At 42.5% G+C, this 17,602-nt stretch overlaps 5 protein-coding genes across 5 annotated transcripts; 4 read left to right on the top strand and 1 right to left on the bottom strand.

Moving 5' to 3' along the window:
* Positions 1-59: 59 nt before the first annotated feature.
* EAE98_004036 (uncharacterized protein) lies at positions 60-1,981 on the bottom strand (the record flags this gene model as incomplete). Its single annotated transcript, XM_038951656.1, has 3 exons — positions 60-484; positions 722-1,750; positions 1,810-1,981. The coding sequence occupies 3 exons, from the start codon at positions 1,979-1,981 to the stop codon at positions 60-62; spliced, it is 1,626 nt and encodes a 541-aa protein (XP_038812129.1).
* A 5,757-nt stretch (positions 1,982-7,738) lies between these two features.
* EAE98_004035 (uncharacterized protein) lies at positions 7,739-8,137 on the top strand (the record flags this gene model as incomplete). Its single annotated transcript, XM_038951655.1, has 1 exon — positions 7,739-8,137. The coding sequence occupies one exon, from the start codon at positions 7,739-7,741 to the stop codon at positions 8,135-8,137; it is 399 nt and encodes a 132-aa protein (XP_038812128.1).
* Positions 8,138-8,260: 123 nt separating this feature from the next.
* On the top strand, positions 8,261-10,475 carry EAE98_004034 (uncharacterized protein; the record flags this gene model as incomplete). Its single annotated transcript, XM_038951654.1, has 2 exons — positions 8,261-8,717; positions 8,773-10,475. The coding sequence occupies 2 exons, from the start codon at positions 8,261-8,263 to the stop codon at positions 10,461-10,463; spliced, it is 2,148 nt and encodes a 715-aa protein (XP_038812127.1). The 3' UTR covers positions 10,464-10,475.
* A 2,438-nt stretch (positions 10,476-12,913) lies between these two features.
* On the top strand, positions 12,914-14,374 carry EAE98_004033 (uncharacterized protein; the record flags this gene model as incomplete). Its single annotated transcript, XM_038951653.1, has 2 exons — positions 12,914-13,974; positions 14,023-14,374. The coding sequence occupies 2 exons, from the start codon at positions 12,914-12,916 to the stop codon at positions 14,372-14,374; spliced, it is 1,413 nt and encodes a 470-aa protein (XP_038812126.1).
* Positions 14,375-15,399: 1,025 nt separating this feature from the next.
* On the top strand, positions 15,400-16,710 carry EAE98_004032 (uncharacterized protein; the record flags this gene model as incomplete). Its single annotated transcript, XM_038951652.1, has 1 exon — positions 15,400-16,710. The coding sequence occupies one exon, from the start codon at positions 15,400-15,402 to the stop codon at positions 16,708-16,710; it is 1,311 nt and encodes a 436-aa protein (XP_038812125.1).
* Positions 16,711-17,602: the final 892 nt, after the last annotated feature.

Here is a 17,602-nt window from a genome sequence, read left to right as displayed (position 1 = left end):
ATCATACGTTCATCGGAATCACATCTCTTTTCCCTTCCCTCCCCCAATACCCCCATCCACTACTCCCAAGCATTAACCGCCATAGCCAACGCCGCCACATCCGGAGTCCTAATATAATCCACCTCAATCAAGTTCGGTTTTCTTTCTTTCCCTCCCCCCCGTACAAGTCCTTCAAAATTTCTAAACAAACTCCGCTGCGCCAATATCGCATACCCAAGTTTAGAACTCCACCAATTACCGATATCGGCCTGGGAGGTAGGCGGTTGAGTAAGGATCCAGGTTGATTTATGCATTTGTGCGGGGTTTGTGTCGGTGATGGCGGAAGAGGACTTGTGGTGGGAGAGGAGGTGGATTTGGGAGGAGGCTAGCTGTGAAGGCGAGTCGGTGGCGGAGTAGTGTCCGGTTACGGGGAGACGGGTCGGCGGGAGGAGAGTGAAGGGCATCTTGTAGTCGGCGGGGGTGTGGCGGGAGAGGGGATCAGGCACTGGATTCAGTGGTTAGTTTGAGGCTGTTGGGATTTCCTGGGGATCTTGATAGAAATGATGTGCACAAGGGAGTTAAGACGTGAAGATGAAGGGAAATTACGACATAAACGCTGCAATGAATTGGGGAGGAGCTAATGATTTGAGGCTGAATACAGAAGGGAAGACTCTGAAGATTGTAATATTCAGATCGATTTTTAAACTAGGAACTGCAATATGAAAGGACAAGCAATACTTACGAATGCTACCAGGAATTATAGATGCTTTCCGCCTATCAATAAGGGAAGGAGATGGCTCTTGCGAATCGAGCGAATCTGTGGTGTTCAACGGTGAAAGATATTCATCCGAACTAACAGAATCACAGCCAGCTGAAGATGATGTCAGAGTGGTATTTGCATCTCTTTTCCCCCTCCCAGGAAATGTCGAAACCGGTATCGGTGCATCGCAAGGAACCCTCACCAACACCGTACTATTACCCCCCTTGGTTACAAAAGTGTCAAAAGGTAAAAGCGACAAATCCCATTCCAATCTCTGTGGTTCCTGCCAGGCATTACGAATGCGACTCAATAAGTCATAAAACTTCATCCAATCACTCGCATCAAATTTCCTCCATTTGGACTCATTACTTGCATCATGCGATATATCAAGCACAATGAGTTCTCCGGGGTGTCCTTTTGTAAATCTATTCACATCTCCAATTATACTCTCAATACTCTGACCCGTGGCACCCCACATTTTCCCGGAGACAAATGTACCATGGTAAGTCATCCATTTCCCTTCATAAAATACAGGTCGGATATCTAACCACCGGGCTCCGTGAATTAGTTGCATAAACACGGAATTGGATTGTGTTTGTGTGTTGTGTAAGGTGCCTGGCCCATTTAGTGAATCGCTTACGATACTAGCCCCTGCGTTGTGAGCCATGGGCATACTGATTTCACGGAGAGGCCTCGAGGAGAGAGTGGAAAAAGTGCGTTGCATCCAGCGGACTGGAGGATTAGAGCTGACATAGGGGGCTGAGATACCATTTCCTGCGAGAATGAATGGATGCGGATGATTTTTGCTATAAACCAGGTCGATGACTGATTTTTTGGGATTGTTGAGAGAGGAGAGATTTTCATGATAAACAACCTCGACCTTGGTTGGATTTCGATGGGCTCGAACGGTAAAGGATTCAGGGGATGAAGGATTATCAATACGATATGTTGCTTCGGCCTTTGAGTCTCGTAGATGTAAAATCCATGAGATACAGGATTCGGCGCTGGTACCTGTGGTGATTTGTTAGAATTGGGAATTGGGCATGAGGAATAGAACGTAGCTTGAATACCGGATGGAATGGTGGCATTGGGAAACCATTTCGTGTGATGTGTTTCATTAGATATCAAGTGCCAGTCGTATGGTGTTCCATTGACGAGTTCTACATATGCTTTTGTTACTGCAAGAACCGTAGGTAGCAGAAGCAGTAGGACTGCAAATGCATGTAGGGTAGAATTAAACATTATAGATAGCAGACAAGTGGAGACTGTAACGCCTGAGATTCACAAATGCGTACGAATCCAATAACATGCAGAACTCGCAATGTAGATGGTTCACAAGACAAGCAGGTGAAGGAGACAGAATGCACCAGCTGGAAATTGCTAACGTGTCAACACTGCCAACCCCAAGTGTTGTGGGAGGTGTTAACGTCATGATTAAGAATTTAGTGTACTGTCTACAAAAGATCGTCTACCGAACTGAAAATAGTGGACACTCCAAATTTTTTCTCGAGAACATCATATGTCTTATCGATTGCACCCGCACGTTGGGGACAGCAATATAGACATGAATTGTGTTTGAAAAAGACATGGCCGGTAGCGGTCAAAAATGTATGACAGCAATACATATACAAACGCCTTCAACGTTTGAGCGTGAAAATTTGAGATTGTCTTGCGGGCACACCTAGTACGTCATTAATCGTCATGCCCTAATAAATGGTACAAAGTTTGCAAGTTCAGGCGAAACAAGATATTCGAAACGAACTTTGAATTGATACTTTTGTTACTCGTGAATGGAAGCCAAGGAACTTTCTATCAACAAGTTTGTCCTTATTCCTTAATCTTCATGTTCTTTTCGCTGGTCCCGGTACGAATTGCCTGAAAAGAAAAAAACGGTGAGATTCGTGGGAAAAGTCAGATGGTAGTAAAGTTTGGGGAGGATTCGGTTGCTTCGTAAAGCAGACAAATCATGTTGAAGTGTCTCTGCAGAACAAAGTTTTCCATTGGAAAAATGTCTTATCCTATCCATATAGTGGAAAATGCTGAAGAAGAAATATCAGACTCACGTGTCTTGCACATGATCGGAGCCACTAGCTCGATGTTTAAACCTTCCGCAGTCCCAGAAGAAAACTTCACTCAAGGAGAATGGGTTCTGAAACATGTCATTTTACTGCCTGATGATATGTGTCATCCACAGAGTATAAAGGATGACATGAAAAACCAATCAACGCAATCACGACGACATGAACTTAAATGATCCTACACACGTAAAAAACAGGTCAAAGAGCCATTGAATCCTATTTGATGCGATTCATGAGCAGATCATACTTTGTCTCTACCAAGTCTACTCGGCAAATCTAGGGCCCTTTGGCAGCAACGTGAATAGGTGCCTAGTGTCAACTCCTTACGTGAGACTAAGCGCTTCTTCTCAAGCCTGAGCGGCTGAGTTGAAATCTAGTGTAGGAAGATACCATTAGTGCAGCTCAACTAAAGCAAAGCATAAAATTGTTGGCGCGTGGCAAGGCGGCTGGAATCCTGTGGCTCGCGTACACCTTTCCCCTTTTGGGATGTAAGGTTCACACACTAGCAATTAATGTCTGTTCATCAAATTTGGAGTAGGAAGATCAAATAAGCTTTTTGACACCCCTAGAAAAAACCACCTCTGGCACTTTCTGATGGCAGTCCCCCAAATATACATGTGTGACGTGTCAAGGCCTGCTCTTTCAAGTTCAGGTGTATGACATCGTCGACCCGAACAAATGTAGAGGATACGCTCAAATAGTGGAAAGAGGCCGCAAATCTCGGTCCTATGTGGACTACTTGTAAGTAGAGTTTGTTTCAAGGCAAATACATCGAAATTTCCAGAAATGACCTAAATCTCAGCTCCGTCACAACCGATTTAAGCGATTCCGTCGGCTTCATCAATGTTTTGTATCTTTTTTGTACAATATGAGGCTCCACTGATCTCCCGTCGCGAGGATCAGTAATCATGACAAAATATTTGGCAAGCAATGCCAAGCATATACCTCTACTCGGGGAGTTAGTCTTGCAATTGTAACGGAATTACAGCAAAACCTCTCCATAAGGATCCCCCCTATAAGGATAACCTTTATTATCCTTATTTTTTTTTGGTCCCAAAAATTTTCAGGGCTAAAAAAGGCCTATATCCTTAAAACCTCTCTATTAGGATATCCTTATATTCTTTGGTCCCAGAATCATATATATCCTTATTGGATCAGTAGAATTATATAATAAATATATCGATATTTTAGTCAGATTTGATTGAAATGAAAAAAATATCACAGAAATAACCCGATCGGAACTAATCAGAAGGAAATTACTATTATATCAGAATTAAGCGGAACCTCTATATAAGAATACCTCTATATATCCTTAAAAAAGTCTACAAAAACCGGTATCCTTATGGAGAGGTTTTGCTGTAAGAGCAAAGTTTAATAAATTGATATGGACGAAAAAGTAAGATTTTTGCTTTTGAATCCATCAGTCATACATACACGGACTGGTGGGGTGAGCTCTCCAACGCGCGCGTAGTTGCTGGCCACGATGATTGCATGTAATCATTTTGTCTTTCTTTCAAGCTGTCCGAAGAGAACCCGCCCCCCCAAACCGAAGTCCAACCTACACACTTATTTGGACTTCAGATGACATCGTAAACTTGAGAGAGTCGGCCAACAAAAGGTGGGCTCGAGATAGGGCTTGGGAAATAAGCGGATGACAAATGAGCTACCATCAAGTCATTGCCGTACTCCGTACGCGTATCATATTTCATGTGAACCAATCTAGTGGAGATCTATCTCTTTCAGGATTTAGAAACTCTTCATTTAGTGCTGAGCATTGCCGGGACTGTCAGCAAGGCAACTCGGCAGTATTATTTGCGTACAACAGCTAATCAAGAGCAGAGCACGTGCTGACGGCGAGTCAGGGGCACAAAGTTAAACTTTGCATTTGTCGCACCGCTCGGTTATAGACATCCACGACTCTACGCGAAGAAGTTTTGGACATTCTGAGACTAGGATCGGAACCTTGTCCCGAGAAGTTTAAAAGATTGCGATGGAATCTGTACCGTATGTTTTGCATTGCATGTTGAATTAGGATTCACTAGTTGACAGCTGTGAACATGAGGCTGATTGTTGGAAGTAATCAAACAGGCACCAAAATTCGCTACTGAATAAAAGGGTTCTTCCCAGGGCCCAGTAAAGTATTGCGTAGTAATTACCAGGAGTGCGACGTTCGTGCATCAAACGGCTTCTTTCTTATCAGGCCAACGGATATAACAAGTGCCGGGTTTAAATAATATGGAGATTAAATACATGAAGCACTCAAGGGACGGAGATATGTCAAAAAGAAGTAAGGGAGGGTCGCTGACCTCCAAAAAGTGCGGGGCGCGGGAGGGGGCCATCCTTTGGATGATGCTCCCTGACTCCTGAGCTCCTCTGCATTGCGGAAGTATTCCACCAATCAATGGGGCGATTAATTAGAAAGTCTGGATTTGGCTGCCTGTCGTTGTGGCTACAAATCCGAGTTTCCTCGAAATCTCCGAATTTTGTGGCTGGTGTGTCAAGCACGACCTGCAAGTCGATAGATCGACCATATTACCCTTGGATACTTGAAGGGAAGGTAAGGGCTATAGTATCCTTGAACATATGAAGGGGATAGGTAGTGAAGGAGGGGACGGCCAAGAGAGCCAAGATGATAAAAATTCTGGGCAAGGAAAATGCATGTCACTGCACTCTTCTGGGTGAGCGGCAGCTGCGGATATAGCGGGATTATGGCAAGGTCTGTCCTGTTCTCTTGATCCGGGATGGAAATGAGGAGATTGTTGTTTGATTAGAGTTCTAGAAATCCGGGAGGACTTCTCAATGCAGCACGGAGATGGAAAGAATACGGGAAAGAATTGCGAATGCATGAGCCGAGAAGACGGAGATCATCATTTGGATCTTGATACAAGCGATCGTTCAAACACCCAATGCATTGTTGCACTTGTGGAATACAAATCCCAAGAGTTGACTCCAAGTCCGAAGCTATCGTCGGATCCGAGGCATAATTTTTTAATCTTTTGGGATGGGGGTGAGAGGGGTAGAGGATTGAGTTTGCTCCAACATTTGGTGATGTGGCGAGAACGATACTTTCCTTTGAAATCCAGACGTGAAAACTCAATAGAGTATTTATCTAGTAATTGGAAAAATTCAGTAGGTGTTGAAAAAGTTAATCGTATAGCGAAGTTTAACCTTCAGCCAATAAATACCTGAGTCAGCACGAGACATTGACTTTATGCCTTGACTGTTCCCGATTCTGGGATTGCTTATGGTTGAGCAGATGTTTTCCCAAGTCGGTGGCGCCATTCCTCGTGACCCCAGTTGACCCAGCATCGAAATCAGATGTTGAACAGTACTGGATGTGCGCAATCCGTCCCAACGGTGTATCTGTGAACCCCCCTCGCCCCCTCAGCCCCCTAATCTTAAAACAACTTACGAGTTATGTGATAGCTTTGAATATCTGTTCATTGATCGGTCATGGATTGATTCATGGATGGAAACTCTCTTTTAATTCAAATCTGGTGAAGAGAGCCATGAAGAGGTTGATGTGCGAAGAGCGAAGCGCGAGATGATCTGAAATCGCAGGGGAGACGATTATACTTTATTTGTTCCCATTCGCTTAGCAGCAGACTATGGCAGAAGTGGCAGTTGCTCCGTGCTTCTGAGGAAGCTATTAATCATGCTAAAATTATACAGCTCTAATTTTCGAAGTGGTTTCCAAATTTCTAATATATGTCGTTCTTTTCGGTTATAGAGTTCTGCACTCCGTCTTAGCCTAGGGAATTCCATGCTGTTGCTTCTTTTGCCACTAGAACACTTCGGAGGCTCGTTTAGCATGAATGTCTGGCCGCCGGGATAAAGTCTCCGATGAGTCAATGTCATATCAAATTTTATATTGAGATATCTCAATCAGTGTTGGATTTATGTAAGGATTCCAGTCAGCCAACCAAGTACGTGTGTACGTTGAGGATCGAGATCTGATTGTTAGCAGATTGTGCGGTCGGATTTAGGCGTTGTGCTCCGGTCTTGCATTCCTGGTCTAGATTGCTAAATTAGGGTCTTTTTGCAGCTCTGCTGCATCTAAACCCTATCATCTAGTCAAACTTTACAAACGACAAAGACCTTGGTGCTATAATGGTGGTGGTGGGCAAAAGGCGTAGGCTCAAAATCGATGGACCAGTCACCAGGTCACAGTCGTCGGGTAAACGTATGGGAGTGCTAAGAGACAGATGTATGCAAAAACCTTGGTGTCAGAGTTTACTTTTACCGTCGGTACACGGGAGAAACGAGATGAATTCGATTCAAGCACATATCGCAATTTTGCATAAGACGTTTAACTGTTTAACTTTGGGTTGAAACTCCATATTTACTGACTCGATGAATCGACCTATTAGTTAAATTTGGTCTGAAAAATGATGATGTTCTGATTCCCTGCTGTCTGTCCCCAGGGCCCAGGAGCTTTGATGTGATATTTGTGACAGAGCGCGGAAATGTTCCAATTTAATTGGATCTTATACTTTCCACGATACCAGGGTTCAATGTCTGTAATAAGATTTTGGAGACCTATCAGGCGCAAGTCATGAACTTATACTTTTCGAATCTTACTATATAGGACACAACCTCTTCAAGCCAGTCTCTCTGCTTTTGCTTCACTCTTTCCAATAGAATTTCTCCTACCATTACATATCGAAATCATATCGAATCCACTCCTTTAAGATCATCACGCAAGCCCCAAGCAGATATACAACGCGTCGAATCCATCCATTCATCTACGATTACCTTCCCAGAAGAGTTATTGGTCGGACGAGCTGAGCTGCAGTGCTTCCGTAATCAGGCAAAAGCCCGAATCACATCGAGATTCATACAAAGTACTCAAGTACTTATCATCTGACAGCTAATGCAACTGGATAAAACCATTCCGTTTACTACATATTACTCCGTCGCCATGCCTTTCATTCAAGATTCGCACCTTCCTCTTTCGTCGTTTGCTAAGACGCACCTCGATAACCCGGATCATTTCGACCCCTCCTTATCGCTCCATACCATTATGAACGGCCATTTAACCAGCCAAGAGGCGTATAGACAAGCTTCTGTCGGCACTCTTTCAGTATCTCAAGCTTTGGAAATTGCTCGAGACAGTGAGGAAGAAATCAGAGATCCAATCGTCATCGGTGTCTTGGAAGTTGCAATCAACCATATCTGGAGGAAGCTACAAGAAGAACCTACCACATATGTGATGACCCGCGAAGAATTCGGTGTCTTCAATTACTTTCAAAATCGATTCCAAGGCGTTGAGCTCGCCACAGCAGCGCGAAAGAGATATTGGGATTCCCAGCACAGTTGAGAAGTGCCACAATTAACGGTGCCACAGTGGCTCAATTGATTATCGATTTACTGCACCCTCATCCTTACCTTGTCTAATCCACCCTTGTTCCCCGGTGGATCGTTTCCAACTTCAGAAGTCACAATGTCAGCAGGAACAGAAAATCTGTTCGACTCAAAGGGAGACACTTATGTTGGTGATCATCTTGGACCGATTGATACCAATTGTAAGCCCGACAACAAAAATCGAAAAACAATCAAAAATATCAAAATAGTCCTTCTTATTTTATTTAGCTGCGGTCTGTCATCGATATGGCTTTTACGGTCATGCTCTTTAGAGGATGTGGTGGACATTTCACCAAAGTCTAGTTTGGTCAAATATTCTGCTGCACCAGCACCCTCTGCTACTCCTACTTCCACAGTGCTTGAAGTATTTCAGGTTTATCAACCAGTTCTCATTCCACCTGGTGTGTCTGATGAGACAGCATCATACGATGGAGTTGAGGAGACGTCGATAATCGCGTCAACGAATGTTGCAACAAGCTGCAAGGTTGTTCTGATGGAACATACTTTTGGCTACAGCTATGGCATCCCATTTGTTGGTATGGAATTCAGATACAAAATCTTGCAATTGCCAATCAGCTAATGATCTTACAGGCAATTATACGCCACCTAGCTGCACGTTCAATAGAGTTGCCATGAATTTTACAGTCACTTCAAGCGGTCGTCAATTCGACCGTCTTGCAATAATGTATTTTGGAGACTCTGAAGTTTGGAGAACATCCACCGCAGAACCAACTACGGCTGGAATTAGATGGGAGTATCTTAAGGATATGACGGAGTATCTTTATTTTTGGAACTCCCCCCAAACACTCATTTTCGATCTTGGAAATCTGATCGATAGCACATATACTGGATATTACTATACCACGCTTACAGCTACATTTTTCACGAGCCAAGAAACTGTAGAGCCGGCTGATCTGATTCTTCCAATCTCCGCAAGGCACGGTTCAGAAGATGCTGTGAGTGTTTTCACGTTACCAGGTGATAACGCCACAAACACCATTAGCTTCCCACAGAACGTCAATCGTGCCGTCTTCTCTATCTCGGCATGTGGCCAGTCAACTGAAGAATTTTGGTGGGGCAATGTGCTCCAGTCAGATATCGAAACATTTGAGGATTACGATGGAACACTTTATGGATATTCTCCATTTCGTGAAGTCCAAGTTTTGATCGATGGTCAATTAGCCGGTGTGCAATGGCCATTTCCGGTAGTCTTCACTGGTGGTATCGTACCAGGACTTTGGAGACCAATTGTAGGACTTGATACTTTCGACCTACGTGAACACGAGATCGACATCACACCTTGGCTTCCTGTCCTATGTGACGGATCTGAACATACCTTTGAGATCCGAGTTGCAGGGGTTATAGACGATGGTGAGGGAAGCGGTACCCTGATTGACACAGTAGGCAGTTACTGGCTCGTCACTGGCAAAATCTTTATATGGCTTGACTCCAATGACTCTGTCACTACCGGTACTGCACCCACACTCTCGCTTCCAGCTCCTATCATCACTACTTCACAACTCCTCACTCAAAATGCAACCGGCGCAAACGAAACACTCACTTATACAACCAACGTTCAGCGTTCGCTCTCTATTTCATCTACCGTCGTTACAGAAAATGGCACCTCGACTTCAAAATGGACTCAGGAATTAAGCGCTCTGAACTATGGTCAATATACCGCTTTTGGCGCCATTCAAATAAACAACGCAACAACCCGTGGCATCGATACCTCCATAGCCGGAAGTACCACAAAATACAAGTCCGAATACACATACCCCGTCTGGGTGAACACAACCTATCTAGTCCTTTCCTCCACAAACTTCACCCTTGACGCCGTCATAACCCGTGGTCTTGACCTCCTCATATCCGGAGCCTCTGTCTTCCCATCCGGACTTCAACCGTTTGCTTATCTACCCTCCTCTGCTTCTCTCATTTCCGGGTTCTCGGGAACCCGGCTCTCAACCACTCAAAGTGGATCAGCTCATTACTTGGGTACTTCAGCCGGCAGCTCCGGATATGGCAGCACGAGTCAGACTTTTGAATTTGGTGGATTGGACATTAACAATGATGCGATTGATACGGAATTGTATTACCGAGATGTGGAGGCAGTCAATTCAACGATTGTATACGACGAGGAACGATTGGTCGGTGTGGAGATTGGGAAATACACAAATGGCAGACCTGGCGGGGCATATCTAAGTAAGGGTGTGATGAGTGCCAAAGAGGCAATTGGGAGGGGAAAGGGAAGCCCAAAGCAGATGCTTGTTGGTGGGGGGTCTTAGATTGAGGGTTCGACAGAAAGGGAAGGGGGGTGGGTAGCAGGGAGTGGGAGGTGGGGGCGATAAGAGGAAAGGGAGGATGACGAAGGGCTATGAAATCATAGCCGTTAGCTAGTTTACTTCATGTCGCTCATTTGGAATTAGATCCTTGCATGTGTTTGGAGACTCGGTTCTCGGCCTTTATTGTTTGAAGTATCGTTATGTTGCTAGGGGATTGGGCTGGATTCGGTTGTTGTATATACTTTCTGGCTGCTTAGTTAGTACATAAATTATCATAACCATTTACATTATACAGTAGTTTTTATGCAAGAGCATTTCGTTGCTTTGTGAACCTGTGAGATTGGGTATCGAATGTGGCCCTTATGTTTCGGAGCGTAGCGAAAGAAACTTATGCATCGGATTTTACGGACTTTTTATATAGCATATATGGATTATATTTCTATATTCAGGAATCCAATTTGTATGTAATTATACAATCTGAGTATAATACAATATTTTTTATTAATTCAATTATATAAAGAATTAAAAAAACAAAGGTTTAAAAAAAATAAAGAATAAATTTTATCTTTAATTCTTTAATATTAAATGTTTATTATTATTATTATTATTATTATTATTATTAAAAAGGAGATAAACCAACTTCGCCTACAAGCTCCCAATCCACCTATTATTCAAAATTGTATTTTAAAATATACTTTCTTAAAATTTTAATTTACATCTTATTAACACAAGAAATCCAAAAGCTCGCAAACCCCTAGTATTTATAAAAATTGATTCTTAAACTCTTAATTCTTATAATATTCAAATTTAAATTAATAAATTAGATTCTTTTTATTATTATTATCTTTTTAGAATAATCTAAATAATTTAAATAATTTAAATAATCTAAATAATCTAAATAATCTAAATAATCTAAATAATCTAAATAATCTAAATAATCTAAATAATCTAAATAATCTAAATAATCTAAATAATCTAAATAATCTAAATAATCTAAATAATCTAAATGAAAATATAGAAAAAATAATAAAAGAATATTTTTATTATTTTTATTATTTTTATTATTTTTATTATTTTTATTATTTTTATTATTTTTATTATTTTTATTATTTTTATTATTTTTATTGTTTTTATTATTTTTATTATTTTTATTATTTTTATTATTTTTATTATTTTTATTATTTTTATTATTTTTATTATTTTTATTATTTTTATTATTTTTATTATTTTTATTATTTTTATTATTTTTATTATTTTTATTATTTTTATTATTTTTATTATTTTTATTATTTCTCTTATTAGAATAATATAAGAATAATAATAAGAATAATAAGAATAATACACGAATCCTAAATAAATAAGAATAATAAGAATAATCAAGACATAATACGAATATACGAATAATAAGCATAGATATAGTAATATAGATATCAAGACTATATACGAATACTACCGCCTACTCGACTACTAAGACTCATAGCATCATCCGCTCCTAGCAGACTCCGGCCTCTCCGCCTCATAAGCATCCGACTCACATACGCCTACTCGCTACTACCGCTCATCAGCCTCATAGCATCCGCCTACTACGCATCCGCTAGCTCCTCCGACTCTAAGCCCTCCAGCCTCCGACTCCTCAGACTCATCGCCTCCTCCCCTAATCCGCCTCATCCGCTCCCGCTAATCAGCCCTACTAGGTTGGTTTCGAACCCTGGCGAGCTGCTCGTCCCCCGAAAGTACACTAATCATGAGTTATGTTTGAGTTCAAAACATAGTTACAGCTTGCGATGGGCGGTCGTGTAGATTGGTTAGGTCCTATGTAATACACAGATCTCCAGGTCGTCATCCTTAGGTTGGTGGTCTTAAATCCGTTGCTGGGGTCACTTTGAGTGTATGAAGTTCAACCTTTGGTATATGTTTGGACATTCCAATGTCAGACAACTCGAAGAATCCAAATACATATTCACACCCTGGTGAAAATATCTCATATGTCTATACCTGCAAGAGAATTAAGGTAAAAGTCGTGGTGATGCTATCTGGTATTGGAAAAATGGCTCGCTCTTGCCAGTTTCCATCAAGAGTGAATAGGTCTTTTTGCCTTTGGATATTTATATCTTCGTGGCAGCGGCTAGCTGTCTACAACAAACTTCGAGGAGGCAGTCGCATTTTGAGTATATCCATTATATCACCATTCAGCAAATTATTTCTCGTCTCGTCTTGTCTCAGCATAGCGTAGCTTTTGCCGTATACGATAGCATTCATACCTTTGCCGTATACAATAATCATTCATCTTATCTGATATCCAATTATTAACCAGGAAGACTATTCTAGCTATTATTTCTAGGACGTCCTACCGCCGTTGACAAGAATATTACCACTGCCGTCCTAGTCCAAAACATCCGATTCGCACTTCTCAAAGACGCTCTTTCCTGTCCGCCTGGTTTACTGCGGTGATCATGGGTCAACTTATTCACGATTCGTCGCTCTGCGATAGAGCCAAGCGATGCATCGATAATAAGCCAGATTGCTCAAGTTCTCAACATGATCGAAAGCGTGTTCGTTTGAGCAATGAAATTCAAGGACCACCTGTGGGCGGGTCTATTAGTTCAACTGTTCCCAGACAATATACCCTCGTTGAAGCTGCCTCAAACCCATCTCCCAGTGATGGATATTTCCCTGTTCAAAGTGCTCCCAATCGAGATGTTGCAACATACCAAAATTTCATCAACTATACATTTGTCCCTATTCCAGAATCTGCCCGTCAAGATGCTGCTAACCAAGCTGTCCCAAACCGAAGTCGCATCTATACATTTGTTCCAATACAAATTGTTTCCGATGAAAATGTCGCTAGTCCAACTGCCTCAGATGCCTCTAGCCAGACTACCTTAGAACAAGCTATCTCCAACTCTCGTCAAGCTACGACTGTTGATCAAATCAACCAAGCTGACACTGATAAAGCCCTCGTCAATGAATTTGCCACTGTGCTAGCTATAGCCAGTCAAATTCCCCGCCATCAAGCTGCCGCCATTCAGAGACCTGTCAGATTCACAGTCAATCAGTCAATGGCACCCTCCCCTGGGACTCTCTTTCTTCAGATAATGACAATGGGTCGGGAGCGTGAATTATTAAGGCGGTGGGAACCTTCGGATTATGCTCATATCAGGATAAATGAGATCTCTTTCACACTGGGAGATGACTCAGATAATCAACCAATAACCGCTAATCAAACTGCTACTCGTTTGACCGATCAAGCTTTCGCCGATCAAGCTCTCGTCAATCGAGTTATCACAGAGTTAGCTGCCATTCATCCTCTTACCGGCACTCCCAATCAAGTAACCGCGGGTTTCTTCGTGATGCTCTACTCTCGAATGTTCCACGCAGGTGGAATTCGACGTGAAACGGTGAGACGTTGGATTCAATCAGGCAATGCCCGTTTACCCGTAAATATAGAAGTTCCAAGATTTGCGGTTGCATCAGTTCAGAATCCAAATGGGGCAGAAATCGCCGCACAACCGACGTTGGGATATCGAGCAACGGAAGCTATAGAAAATTAGTTCCAGCGTAGGATCCAACTAGAGCGACAGTCAATACCATTATCTCAGCAAGAGCATCTGAATGATTCCAACCTGCGCCACAATCGGGAGGGACCTGTGGCCGTTGAACGATTATGGGACGAAGATCAAGACTCTGACGCTGTAATTTTGTTTCCTAACAACCCATATCTACGCAGTTTTACAAGTGAAGAAACGTATACTCAAATATTAGGGATGGATGATGCGTCTTCTGATGATGAACGCCGCAGAGAGATGAGCAATCGTGGACGAAGAAATGCCATTCAATTTGGGAGGAGTCCAATATCTCCAGGCAACAACGCCACTATTACTTATTCTGGACCTCCAAATGTTGATACTTCATAGATGTTCTAAGGCAGACGGTGAACTATTAGAGTACGATTGGCGACGGTCCAACAGACAAGAGGATTACATATTCGAAGAAGTACGTAAAAAGCCTCGACTTTGACTGGATGGCTTTTTGAACATCTTGTCCAATTTGGTAATCGATACTGACAGAAGTGATACGAGCAGACAGGAATATTAGAGATTAAAGATTTCAGGATCACATTTGGAAAATGGACAAAAATCTCCTTAGTGTTAGGAAACCAGCGTGGGAATATCATCTGCACTAGCAATCCATTTCGATATTGATGGAATTCTTGTAGCGTTACGACATCATTGAAGAAATATTGTGTGCACTGGCAGCAAAATTTGGTTGCATACAGCCAATAATATTCAATATCAGTACTTTTTACTTCGCCCTGCTCCAATATAATTGCAAATGCGTAAGATCGCACGCTCCAGATGAGATGCCCATTTTTCATATGCAGAAACAAGAGCCATACTTTTCTTGTATCAATATTGACCCTGTGATATTTTTGAGTTCGTCAATTTGAGAGGAGTGAGCATACTTGATGAGTATGTATTAGCCACTTGACCCAAAGGAGTGTATTGGTGAGAATGAGTCTCGAGATTCTATCCTCAAGTATAAATTCATTCTATGCCCTTGGTAACCATCCACAACAAAATCCTAGGTATACCTTAATCAAAATTCAATATCAAAACAACAAAGCAATATTTTGCCTGTGAAATCTCTGATAACAAGATTTCATCAAGAAAATATCTTCATTCACTAACCAGAAGAGAGTCAGAATACCTATGTGAATATATTTATATTCAATTTCGAGGAAGAGTCAATTTAAAACTTTCTTCCATTTTTACGAGCTAGCTATTCGGTCAATCGCGAGCAATATCAACTGTATTTGTCATCAATAAATCCCCAATGACATCTTATCGCAACAAGCACCGCACCCCAACATTACCCCTCCAAAGCCTCCCATAAAATTTTCCCCTCCCACCCCAAGAAACCCTCCTCCCAACCCACAACAATGCGACTCCAACACCTCTCCGACTTCAAGCCCCAAGCCGCGACGCGCGCATGGGCATCTATTCCCAATCCCAACGGACTGCCGCTCATCGCTACTGCCACTTCTGATAAATCGGTCCGAGTCTATTCGCTCAATAATTTCACGTTGCATTCGACTTTGGAAGGGGGCCATGAAAGAAGTGTGAGATCTGCGGCGTGGAAACCGGGGGTTAGGAGAGATGGTGCGTTGACGATTGCGACGGGGAGTTTTGATGCGACCATGGGGATTTGGAGACGGAAGGAGGATGCGGGGAATGGTAATGGAAATGATGGCGGGGATGGACCATTGGAGATGGAGATTGGAGCGGATGGAGAGGTGAATAAAGGAGCGCAGTTGAGAAGAGGAGGGGAAGATGAGGAGGATGAAGGGGATGATTGGGAATTCTCGATTGTGTTGGAGGGTCATGATTCGGAGATTAAAAATGTGGCTTATTCGCCCAGTGGACAATGGTTGGCTTCTTGTTCGAGAGATAAGACGATTTGGATATGGGAAGAAATAGGAGAGGAGGGTGAAGATGAATTCGAAACAGTTGCAGTTTTGCAAGATCATAAAGCAGATGTTAAATGTGTTTGTTGGAGAAAAGACGATGGCAATGGAGAAGTTCTTGCGAGTGGTAGTTATGACGATACGATTTTACTATCCCGCGAAGATGGCGAGGGAGACTGGGAGACCGTGGCCACACTAGAGGGTCACGAAGGCACTGTATGGAATCTTGATTGGGAGCCCGAAGTTCTCATGAAGACAGCGTCTAGCGATGAATCCTCGGCGCCAGCAACCCCACGACTCCTCTCCTCATCCGCAGACATGAGCATTCGCATCTGGTCCAAAGTACCTACACCACCACCCCAAAACAAACCCTCCTATTTCAACCCCGGCATCCCCAGTACCATGCGCCCCGGCCCCGAAAACGAGACCTGGGAATGCACGGCCACGCTTCCCAAAGTCCACGATCTACCCATCTACAGCATTAGCTGGAGCAAACAAACCGGTCGTATAGTATCCACCGGCGGAGACGGCAAAATCGCCATCTACGAGGAACAAACCAAGGGACGAAATAGTGTGGGTGGTACCATTGAGAAGGAATGGACGGTTCTCACTGTTCTAGAAGGTGCGCATGGTCCGTATGAAATTAACCATGTGACGTGGTGTCAACGATTCGACAATGGCAAGAAAACCCCCGATGAAGAAATGGTTATTACGACGGGTGACGATGGACTTACGAAAGCATGGAGTATCGAAGAAAATGCGGAAGAAAGCCAAGTAGAAACATAATGGTATGTATGGATAATGGGAAGGTCATTTTCATAAAGAACTCATGGGTTGGTATAAAATCGTCGGGTCAGTTATAAAAATACGCACTACTAGTTAGTTATAAGCATAGCGTTCGGCGTTGTATAGGTCGGGTTAGATTTGCTGGGAATGAACGGGTGAATGCATATACACAACATGTAAATAGCTTTTATACCTCCCTAGATACCAGGAAATGGTTCGCATAGCTTGTTATGTTTATATGTATGTATGTGTATATGTAGATATACAAGATCAACAAACTCAACAGAATAAACACACAATTTCGTTTTCTTCAATCTTTTTATATCGATTTACTAGCATATTATTCCTATCTATCTAGGTACTCATAAGTAGGTATTACAAATTAAATTCTTTTCGAAGAACATGTAAGTACCTAGGTGAGGTGAGTAAGTAAAGTACATGATTGAAATCATTGAAATCATCAAGAAGAATCAAGAACCCAAAGAAAGTAATCAAAGTCGAGTAACTAAAATCCTCCTAGACATACTACAGCTATCCCAAATAACAAAACAGAATAGTTGACGCACACTTTTGAAAAGAAGAGGGAAATGGAAATGGGAAAGGGGAAAGGGGGATATTCAAACAAATGTTCGGCGCGGAATTGAAAGGGGAAAGAAGAGAGAAGAAAAGAGAAATGTGAACTCGTGACGATATCATCGCCGCAATCAACGTCGTCGTCGTCGTCGTCGTCGTCTTCCAACACAAGTCGCGCGAGCGGATCCAAATAATATAAACAGCAATAGCATCGATCGATTTTCTCCAGCATCGATATGATATCTCGGGTTGGTTTCGTCTCATTTCCACGTATACCACTGCATCTCACACCACAGCACACCACAGCACACCAATCCTC

This window comes from Botrytis deweyae (assembly GCF_014898535.1).
Source record: "Botrytis deweyae strain B1 chromosome Unknown BDEW_007, whole genome shotgun sequence".
Taxonomy (NCBI): domain Eukaryota; kingdom Fungi; phylum Ascomycota; class Leotiomycetes; order Helotiales; family Sclerotiniaceae; genus Botrytis; species Botrytis deweyae.
This window is presented reverse-complemented; position numbering and strand designations above follow the sequence as displayed.